At 32.3% G+C, this 11,541-nt stretch overlaps 1 protein-coding gene across 1 annotated transcript; it reads left to right on the forward strand.

The window, feature by feature from the left end:
• The first annotated feature begins 717 nt into the window (after positions 1-717).
• LOC115305283 (solute carrier organic anion transporter family member 1A2-like) lies at positions 718-10,614 on the forward strand. The gene is made up of 4 exons (XM_029955528.1): positions 718-815; positions 1,332-1,396; positions 1,940-2,057; positions 10,024-10,614. The coding sequence occupies exons 1-4, from the start codon at positions 718-720 to the stop codon at positions 10,241-10,243; spliced, it is 501 nt and encodes a 166-aa protein (XP_029811388.1). The 3' UTR covers positions 10,244-10,614.
• The last annotated feature ends 927 nt before the right edge of the window (positions 10,615-11,541 follow it).

Below are 11,541 nucleotides of genomic sequence, written 5' to 3' on the forward strand. Positions count from 1 at the left end.
ATTGTAGAATTTAACACCTGGACTTTGAATAATATACTTGTGTTGTCTCTATTTTTGTGGGATCTCCCTGGATCTCCTACTATGATGGTAAAGGGATGCAACATCAATGCCACTGTGCCAGTTTAAAGAACAATTTGAATTTTTTCAGCATTTTCCCAGGATGTACATGCTAACTTTTTCTGATTCCTAGGTTCTAGAAATTGATGTTATAATCAATGCCAATCAATGCTAGAGTTTGTAGAACAGTTTAAACTGTTGACACAGTTTAAATAATAACAGCTTAAATTAGTATTTCACACTTCTGTTAGACATTAAGTGGTATATTAGAGATAGAGAGGAAATCAAAATTCTTCAGAAAATGTAAATGCCCTACTTTATGTATTAAATGGAAGCCATTGGACTAAGAGGGTCACACTGGGTCTCCTGGCTTCTCTTAACTTCCTTCTGAATAAATCACTGATGTTGTCTAAATAACCTATGTGTCAGGTAGATAATGTCTACATCAACCTATGAGGTTGCTCAAATTCAGTAAAATCTTTATGTTAAGAAAATGCCAATAAGATGACATTTTTGCTAAAAATATACTTTTGTGAAGAAAGCTACTTTTATTTTCTCAGCTTTGAGTTAATCAGGAAGGAAAGGGAGGGAATACAGTGGAACTCCCAAAGTAAATTCTTTGAGGAGCTGGCCATGGTGATGCTGGAATGAGTGAGACACATGAAGGTCCACTGCAGAATTATAGTCCTGTTTCTTCAGATAGGAACTTCAGGCAACAATGCAAAAGTGGTGGGATTTTTGGAGAGAATGAAAGATCTGTATGACTCTTGAAATGATACCAAATCACTTAAAATATGCTTTGGATTTCTTTGTCACATTCCTTTCAAAAATGTTATCCTTGTTTTCTTTCTGCCTTTCATTTACTTATATAATTCTTGGATTTTCTGTATTTGGTTAATAAATTAAATAGAGCTAGGGTTGCATTATTCTTGTTTTGGGCTGAAAGTTTAATCAAAAACTACTGCTTCAATAAGAACTACTGTTTCAGTGGATACTGGGATAGAAACTAATACAAAATATTTTGTTCTCTGATAACTTTGCGATAAAAATGAATGAGCAAAAAGTGATGGGTAAAATGCCAAGAATCAAAAGTAAGGCTCCTGTGTAGGCTACAAACTGGATAATCAGGCCTTGAATAACCAAGATTTGAGCATGCAAAAAACATGTTCTAGTGCCCAGTGTGTAACCAGAATTTACAAACACTTTAATAAAAAAACTATGACAGTGTTTAAATCTTTATTTTAATTTTACTTATGAATTTAACTATTTTTTAGGTGTATCAAGCCTGAAGAGAAGTCTCTTGGTGTGGGGTTACATACATTTTGCGCAAGAGTATTTGGTAAAAATTATTCTTTTTTCCAACATCATATGAGACCACAATTAACTACTAAGTTAATGAAATTGTTCTCTCTCCAAGTATAACAAATATCCCTTCTATTTGCAGCACCTAATAATTTATATGAGATTAAGGTATAAGAAAAATGTAGAACTCCCCCTTCTTACTTGAAAATGACCTATCTGAATTAATTCTACTTTTCACTTATTCTAAGATTTGAAAAGCAAATGAACAAAAAATGCTTTGTTGAAGTAAAATGTATACATGATTGGTCCAAAGCATTACAGAAAAATATAAAGAGAAATTAATTCAATGTTTTTCAATATTGATAATTTTATATCACATTTATCTATCACATTACTTATCCTTTATAACTTAGAAATGTTATAGTAAAAGTAATAACTTCTAATATCTAAATTAAATTTAAAGCATTTAATTCATATTTTACTTTATTTATTCTACAAATAGAGAAAACTGAAATGTTTACAAACAAAATAATGTACCTTAATTCTTACCTTGTTGGATTTTTCCCCTCTTTAATTGTAGCTGGAATTCCTGCACCTATATATTTTGGAGCTTTAGTGGATTCCACATGTTTACACTGGGGAACTTCAAAATGTGGTGAGTCAGGAGCATGCAGGATATATGATTCAACCAACTTCAGGTAAACATAATAATTATGTAAAAGACTGCTTTCTAAGCATAGACTGTACATAAAATGGCACCATTCATGTATAACATTTTCTTTTTCAGGTACTAGACTACTTTTGGCTGTGTTTCCAGAATATATGCTAATTCTATCTCTATTCCTTATTTATATACTGGAATTTTATTTCCTCAATATTTTCAAAGTACTTGGTAAATATAAGCATGGATGACTTCCTTAACCTAGTCTTTCAAAATGATCTTTGTCAAATTGGTTGCAATCAACACATTATTGAAGGTAATAGCTATACATAAACTACCTTTAGAAATTATATTACTCTTTATAGCATCCTCATTGCATGCTACATCATTTCAACATCTGACTAGCCTGACCTTTATTTCCTTTTGCATCTATCTACTTTTCAAAATGATATTTTTCCTTCTTCATTAAATTTTGCTGACACAATATTCTTCATGTCTCATAAAAGCTTACTCTTTTGTTAGTATAAGTCTGACTTTCAACAAAACTCAAGATAATGTGTTTTTGAACAAAATACTTCCATTTGCTCTATTTCCATGGTGTCTTTTTTAACTTTAGGGACCTGAATTTTGTTCAGATTTGTATTAATTTCTGTCAAGGGGGCAGTATAAAAATTCTTTCATTTACTAAAAAACAATTTAGCATTGTTTAGAACATTCTAAGGTCTTATTTTGATTAGTAAAAGGACATATGGCAAGTACTATGAAGAGAGAAGACAGCATGAAATTCATGTTTTCATCAGTTCTCTAGCCCTCTAAAGCTCTTGAGAGGTAACCTGAAGGTGGCCTACACACATACTGTGCATGCGATTGGTTTGCTTCACAGTTGAGAAACCCAGAGATCACTGGTATAGACTGGCCTCATCCTGCTGCCAGGATTCCTATCGATTATAGCCTTAATTAAATGCTATTTTAGACAAGAGAGTTATATTTGGTAGCATCCTCTATCAGTCAGATTAACTAGAGTGGCTGATAAAGTGTATTAGTGAATAAACTTACCAGATGTTAATGTAGTGTAGAAACAGTAAGTTTCAGTCATTACTGTTGGTAAACCGTTCTCCATGGGTCTCTTGCATTTCTGCAGATCTTGTTAGCAGAGGCTTTTTTGAGGACGATCTTTTCAAGGATGTTTGAATAGTACATGATCTTGGAAGATATAGATGGTATTTTCCTTTGGAGCAGAGTTTGCTGTCTAGGATAATAAAAGTAATAACTCTCTCTAGGGTAAAGGTTGGCAAATTTGCATCCAACCCATTTAAAAGAATGGGATTTCCTAAATTCAACATTTCTTAGCTGTGACCCAAACCAATTATGTGTACAAAATTCACATAGGTCTCCTTGGTGTGATTTCTTTGGGACTTGAAGGTTAAGGAAAACAAACCTGAACATGAAGCTTGTGATGATTGCTGTACTGTGAGTAAAAATGTCCTTCGTCTCTGACCTGGAAGTCTTGTATCTTCAGCCAGCATCCATGCAACTATGGGAGGCTAAACTGTCAGCTTAAAACCCAGGGAACATATAGGACTCTTATGGTTTGACAAATAGAAATACTGATTAACTTTAAATTCTGCCAAAGATGTAAAGACATAAGGATGGCCACTTACATTTACTCCAAGCTAATAGAAAGAAATATAAGGATTAAGGAAAATTCAATAGAAGTAAGAAATAGGAAAATAAAAGCAGACAAAATAAGTTGAAAAAATAAGACTAAATACATCAAGTTTCACAATAAATGTGAACCAATCGAACTTGATTCCTAAAAGTTACTTTTATGTGAGTTTCAGTGTTTTCAAAATTCCAGCTATATGTGTTTACAAGACATAGCTTAAAAAATATATGTGAAGAAAGATTTAAGATAAAGGTCAGGAAAAACATCCCAGGCAGACAGTGAACCAAGCTTCTGTGGTTATATTAATGACTGTAAGACAAAACAGAATTTAAGGTGAAAGGGATGAACAGAGTTAAATAAGAATATTACTTAATAATAAAAAAAGCTTAATTGATAATATGTAATGGTCACCAACCCATATATATCTATCAACTTCATCTCAAATATAGAAAACCAAAAAAAAATTACAAAATTACAAGAAGAAATCTACAGAGTGGAAAATTTCAACAACGTTTCCAACAAGAAAATATAAAATATAGGCAAAAAGTTAGTGAGGCTACAGAAAAATTTGAATCAGCAAATTGTACTAGTGTTATCTGATAAATATACAGCAGTTTAAAAAATCCCAAGAGAAAATACATTTTTCTCAAGCCTATAAAAAATATTTATTACAACTAAGTCTAATGCCACAAAGTTAAAAAAAAATGTGTTGATATCTATAACCACTGTTTTCTGTCCATAATGCAATGCAGTTAGAAATCTATGATGAAATGTTGCCAAAACCTCACTTTTGAAATTACTTATAGGTAAAAGCATAAATTATAATAAAAATAATGAAATAACTAGAACTCTACATCAGTGAAAGCATTGAATAGGAAAATTTATGGGACCAAGCTAAAAGAATAGTCAAAGGTATATTTAGAACTTTAAATGTATGTGTATATGTATATTTTTTACAAAGATTAAAAATTAATGAATTCATTATTTAGAAAAAAGACAATGTAATTTCAAATAAGGTAGAAAAGCTTGAGAAGTAATTCAGTAAGTTATGTATTGATATATTTCTTATTTCAAATAAGAACAATAGATACACTTTATAATTTGAAAGGGATATATCTGGGTTCAAAGATAATACAAACATCATCCAGGACATCCAGCTTTCCTGAAGTAGAAATCGAACAACAACATAAGGGAATAAATAAAAGCTGAGTACAAAGACTAAATGCAAAACTTCTAAGCCTAGAAATAGGAAGTGGTTTCTGGATGATCAGTTTCCAAAGAGAAAATATAGTACTTCCAAGGAGTCAAGAGATTAGATCCAGATTTAATGCTTAATCCATGAGATGCTGTTGAATACCCTCAAATGTTCCTCAAAATTTCATGTTCCTCAAAATTTCATGTCCACCCATAACCTCAGTATATGACTTTATTTGGAAATAAGTCTTGATTTAGAAAGAAGTCTTTAAATTAGTGAAATTAAGATGAGGTCCTTCTGGATTAGAGTGGGCCCTACATCAAATCACCAATGTCCTTATAAGAAGAGGAAAGGAGGCAAAGAGACACATACAGACAGGACGAATGCTGTGTGGTGACAGAGGTAGAGATTTCAGAGTTGCCATCTACAAACCAAGGAATGCTATGGATTGCTGCCAGCAGGCAGAAAGAGTCAAGGAAAGACTCCTTCTTGGAGCCTGCAGAGGATGCCCGGCCCTGCCAACACTTTGCCTTCCGATTTCCAGCCTCCCGAACTGTGAGAGGATACATTTACTTTGTCTTATGGCATCAACTTTGTGGTGCATTGTTATAGCAGTCCTAAGAAACAAATGCAAACCTCTTTGTAAAAGAGATTTTAAAAGAATCCCTTTTGCACATCATTGCTGTGTTACTAAGGAGGAAACAAGACATAGATACACTGGAGAACCTGACCAAGCAATCTGCTCTCATTGTGATTAAACTCAGTATCTCATTAAAAATCGCCCTTATAAAAACTTGGTCTGGCCTCAGGAACAACGGGAAAGCTATTAGATTTGGAAGAATAGATACAGAGAAAGAGCAAATAGAACAAATTTGGAAGAATAAATACAGAGAAAGAAAAAACACAGTCAATAAGAACAACTACAAAACTTTCAAAAATCTTTAGTTTTGCAAGCTAAAACTTAAAAACACATTAACAAATCTAATGGTGAAAAAGATAAGCACATAAATTACCAACTAAAACATGACTTTATTCCACATTAAATTTAATATAATGTAGGAGTTTGACACTTTTTAAAATAAGTATGCTTAACTAGCTAAATAGGATTATAATTAACAAATAAATGGCATAATATCCATTAAAAATGAACAAGAAATGATAATAAAAATCAAGTAGAAATAAGAATATGCATAAGAACTGAGAAATATTAGAAATTAAATGTATATCATTGAGATAATAAAAGGAATCCTAAATATATAATAAATTTGAAGTCAATATAGTTTAAATGAGAATTAGTGAACTGAAAGAGAATACAGAAAATTTATCTAGAATGTAAATCAACAATGTGAACTTACTCAACAAAAATAAACACCTAAGTAATATTAAAGACAAGTTAATGTCTTCTGCCCATTTCTTCACTGGATTATTCATTTTTGCAGTCATAAATCTAACAGGAGAAACCTAATGGAAGACCATGGGGAGGGGACTGGGGAAAGAGAGTTGGGGAGAGAGAGGGACACAAAACCTGAGAGACAATAGTACTAAAAACTGAACCAAGGGTTGAAGGGGGAGGGGAGTGGGAGGGTGTTGGTGGTAATGAAGGTAATGGAGGAAGGCACTTGTGGAGAAGAGATCTAGGTGTTATATGGAAACCAATTTGACAATAAACTATTAAAAAAATAAAGACAAGTTAAACATTAAAGCATATACCTCAAAAAATTTCTACAAAGAGAAAGAGGAAATGGCAGATATAAATTTAAAAATTTAATGGCTTAGAATTTTCTATAATTTGAGACATGAATTTTCAAATCAAAGATACATTTTAAGGCATAGTCAAAAAATACATAAATGGGCATATCAGAGTAAAATTACAAATATTCAAGATAAAAAAAACTCATGAAAGTTATCAGAGAAATAAATATGTGGCTTACAAAGAAATAACACTTAAACCAGTAGCAGGTAGCAGATACAACCACATATCTCTGATCCTTACTGCTTTCTGTTTAAATTGAAAAAAAACAAAAAACAAAAAAACAAAGCAAAACAAAACAAAACAAAAACTGCAAACCAAAGGGCAAGAAATGAGCAAATATCACTAAATATACATCTTCAAATTTTCTTTATGACAGAAGACATTAGAGACAATGAAAAATGTTGGTAGTAAGTAAAAACTATTAAAGAAAACATCTGGGCAATTGCTACGTTGTATACTCTAAGACCCTGAGACGTATTTTAGAGAAACTCTTGCTCACCTACACAAGGAGACATGTAAAAGGAGGTTTACTGCAGTATTGTTGATAATAGAAGAAAAGTTAAACAAGACAAGTGTCCAATAGGAAACTGGATTAAATTGTGGCATGTTCACACATTGAAATGTGGTGCTATAGTTAAATATATATAAAGTAGAACTGGGTGTATGAGCATAATTTTAAAAAGAGGGACTAGGGGTGCCTGGGTGGCTCAGTAGGTTGGCCGTCCGACTTAGGCTCAGGTCATGATTTCATCTGTGGTTTTGAGCCCCTAGTCAGGCACTGTGCTGACAGCTCAGAACCTGTAGGCTGCTTTCAGATTCTGTGTCTCCCTCTCTTTCTCTGCCCTTCCCCTACTCATGATGTGTTTCTGTCTCAATAATAAATAAACATAAAAAAATTTTAATAAAAAAATAAATAAAAAGAGGGGCAAAAACAGAAATATTCAGAACAGGAGAAACCTAATGGAGGACCACGGGGAGGGGAAGAGGGAAAGAGAGTTGGGGAGAGAGAGGGACGGACATAAAACCTGAGAGACTATTGAATACTGAAAACTAACCGAGGGTTGAAGGGGGGAGAAGGAGGGGGAAAATAAGTGGTGGTCATGGAGGAGGGCACTTATGAGGAAGAGAACTGGGTGTTATATGGAAACCAATTTGACAATAAACTATTTATAAAGAAAAGAAATATTCAGAATAAAATGTATAGTATTATGCCAATTACTTAAAATGTAAGTACATATAAAGCAATTTTATATGTTATAAATATATACACATACTTTGTAAAACTATAAAAATAAACTAGGAACAAAATTCATAAAATCCAACATAGTGTTACATCTGGAAATGGCTAAAAGATAAAAATCATAGGGGTACACAAGGGATTTAAATGTATTAATGCCTTTTTTTGAGTTGGTCTGAAACAAAAATGGCAAAACTTAATCATTTTAATATTATTTATTTTTTAAAAGATTTAAAAAAATTTTTTCAACATTTATTCATTTCTTGAGAGACAGAGTGTGAGTGGGGGATGGGCAGAGAGAGAGGGGGACACAGAATCTGAAGCAGGCTTCATGCTCTGAACCCACAGCACAGAGCCCAATGTGGGTCTTATACTCACAGACCATGAGATCATGACTTGGGCTGAAGTCTGAGGCTTAACTGACTGAGCCACCCAGCTACCCTTTTAAAGATTTAAAAAAAATTTTTTTTAATTTTTTGAGATAGAAAAAGTGAGCAAGCAGGGGAGAGACAGAGAGAGGGGGAGAGAGAATCCCAAGCAGACTCCAGGCTGTCAGTGCAGAGCCCAGCATGGGGCTCAAACCCACAAACTGTGAAATCATGACCTGAGAGAAATCAAGAGTTGGATGCTTAACTGACTGAGCCACCCCAGGCACTTCAAAATTTAATCATTTAAAAAACCTGGGTGTTAAGCACACATTTTTTAACTTTCCCCCCCTGAATTCTTGAAGTATTTCATAATAAAATTTTAGAAGTAAAAAAAAGAAGAAGAAATAAAAAGATGCTGATATTACTAAATAGACTACAGACCATAGAGGTAACCAAGAAAATAAAACATTTTTTGAGAAGATTAAAATACAATAATAACAATAATCTGGAAAGGCAAATAGAGAGGAGACACAAACACTATGAAAAATAAAAAAAGAAATATAAGTACAAATACTTAAGGATTTTAGATATAGCAATTTGGAAACATTAAATAGAGAGTTTTTAGATGAATATATATTATCAAATTTTACAAAAAACACCTAGAAAATATGAATATTTTCAGAGCTATTTAAAAATGTGAATCAGTCAAAAATTCTCATTTCCTAAGGCATCAAGTCCAGATTCTTTTAAGACAAGTTTTACCAACTTTCAAAGAACTGATAATTTCTGAATAATACAAGTCATTCTAAGCAATGGAAAAAAATGGAAAATTTCCCAATTTATTTGCAAAACTAGGGCAGTCTTGATATTCAAAAGGACAATTTCAGTACAAGGAAAAATATAGACTGATTTAACTTATAAATCTATATGCAAATATTCTAAATAAAAATTAATAAATCAAATCTAATAATGTAATAAAAACTCAGTAATATAATTTATATTAGGATGCAAGGATGGTTCAATATCAGAAAAAAATATGTTAACCTAATATACTCTATTAATACAATAAAGGGGGTAAAATCCTGGATGTTCTACTAACTATGTGTACAAAAATGATTGGGTGATACATTACGCATTCATAATGAAACATTGAGCTAATTCAGAATAAAAGAGGAACTTCCTTACCTGAATAAGGTTATCTAAGGGGGCTGGGGTGCCTCGGTTGATTAAGTGTCCAACTCTGGATTTTGGCTCAGGTCATGATCTCACACTTGTGAGACTGAACAGTGTTGAGCTTCATACTGAGCATGGAGCCTTCTTGGGATTCTCTCTCTCCCTCTCTCTCTGCTTCTGCCCGAGCTAACTTGCTCTTGCTCTCAAAATAAATATGCATTTTTAAAATGCCATCAAAAAACCTTCACAGAGTATATAACACAACTGATGGTGATTATTTGGAAGCATTCTTACTAAATACTAGAATAAAACTGTTGTTGTTATCAATATTGCATTTAAATCAGAGGTTTTATTTGAAATAAAAAGATTTAAAAAACCTCAAAGAAAAGAAAAAAGTGTGAATTTTCTAGATGAAAATTTCCAAAAAACATTTAACAAAAAGAATTAATAGGGGAGTTCAGCAAAGTTGCTTATATAAGATTGACATGCAAAATAATTAGCTGCTGTTTTCCTCATAGGAATGAAATATTAATAATAAAGATATTCAAAACTGGCTTGTACTCACCACACTAAGTAAGCTTAATATGTTTTAACTTTTTTTTTTTTTGTAGATACATCTACCTTGGCTTGCCAGGAGCTCTAAGAGGAATAAGCTATATACCAGCCTTTTTAATCCTAATACTTTTGAAGAATCGTCATCTACCTGGTGAAAATGCCTCTTCAGGAACTGTGCTTATAGAGGCAAAAACTACAGGGAAGGAAAATAAGTGCAAAGATATGGACCAAAGTTCCAAAGTTTTGAATGATAATGAATTGATAACTAAATTGTAATGCCCTATAATATGCCTCTCAGAATTGTGGAATACACGTATAAACTACTTGCTTTTAAAATCAATGGGGGTAAGCAGGTAACATTTTCTTATCTTTATGAACCTCAATTTTTTGTTTTTTCACCCAAGATAAAAAATATTCACTGGTGGTATTTCTGAAGCAACCATGGCAGTTGAAATTTTCCTCATAAAACATTTATAACCACCTTCAAAACAGGATATTAGATCCAGTTTTATGTTATGTTAAAATAGCAATTTTCCTTTTAACTCATATGAAGTAAGGGTATATTTCCCACTTCTCCTTTTCCAGTCGATGTTAAAAATTTCCTATTTTGAAAATCTGATTGATTTCATTAAATTTCTGCTTTGTTATTGGGGTTATTTAGAGACTATTATTTTTATCCTGTCAAATTCATCATTTTTATGTGAAAGAAGCTGATGTCTCCTAATTCTTTAAGTTTTCTTTAAACTTTCTTTTAACTATTCTTTAACTTTTCCAATTCATTCCATACATGCTTGTTTTAAAATAGATTACTCATAAACATGCCACCACCTGCTATCAACTTTTTTCTGCTTTATTACTCAAGTCATATATTTGCTCATTTTGTTCAGAATACTGAAAAACTGAGTCAGTTTATTAAGAATCATGCAACAAAGATTGTTGGATTATTTTTTTTAGCAGTTCAAACCTGGTGACTAAAATCTCTTTGAAAAACAATTACCTGTGTCAAAGAATGGAAGTACCAGATTTTTTAAAAACCCACTAATTTTTAAAAACTGTATTGTCAAATATTGTCAGAGGAACATTTTCCCAGATAACAGAGGGATTTATCACAAATAAAAAATCAAGCTAAGGCCACAGCCAGAGATCTAAGCAAAACAGATATAAATAACATTCGTGATAGAGAACTTAAAGGAATAATCATAAGGATACTCCGGGCTTGAGAAAAGAATAGAAGATATCAGAAAGAACCTTACCAAACATATGAAAGAGTTTTAAAAAAAAGAATCAATTAGAGACGACAAATGCAATAAATGGGATTGGAAACAGGTTTGATGAAACGAAGAGCAGACTGGAATAAACAGAGGAATGAATTAGTGACCTAGAAAACAAAATAATGGAAAATAATGAAGCTGAACAAAAGAGAGAAAGAATTATGCAACATGAGAATAGACTCAAGGAACTCAGTGACTCCCATAAAATTTATTAGCATTCATATTGTAGAAGTCCCAGAAGAAGAGGAAGGGGTAAAGGGGGCAGAAATTTTATTTGAAGAAGTAATGGCTGAAATTTTCCCT

This window comes from Suricata suricatta, chromosome 10, assembly GCF_006229205.1.
Source record: "Suricata suricatta isolate VVHF042 chromosome 10, meerkat_22Aug2017_6uvM2_HiC, whole genome shotgun sequence".
NCBI classification, from domain to species: domain Eukaryota; kingdom Metazoa; phylum Chordata; class Mammalia; order Carnivora; family Herpestidae; genus Suricata; species Suricata suricatta.

Coding starts and splice junctions, on each gene's coding strand:
- LOC115305283 (XM_029955528.1), top strand. CDS start 718: ATGAAGGTCCACTGCAGAATTATAGTCCTGTTTCTTCAGATAGGAACT. Junction 816..1,331: donor TTGGAGAGAATGAAAGATCT/GTATGACTCTTG, acceptor ACTATTTTTTAG/GTGTATCAAGCCTGAAGAGA. Junction 2,058..10,023: donor TATGATTCAACCAACTTCAG/GTAAACATAATA, acceptor TTTTTTTTGTAG/ATACATCTACCTTGGCTTGC.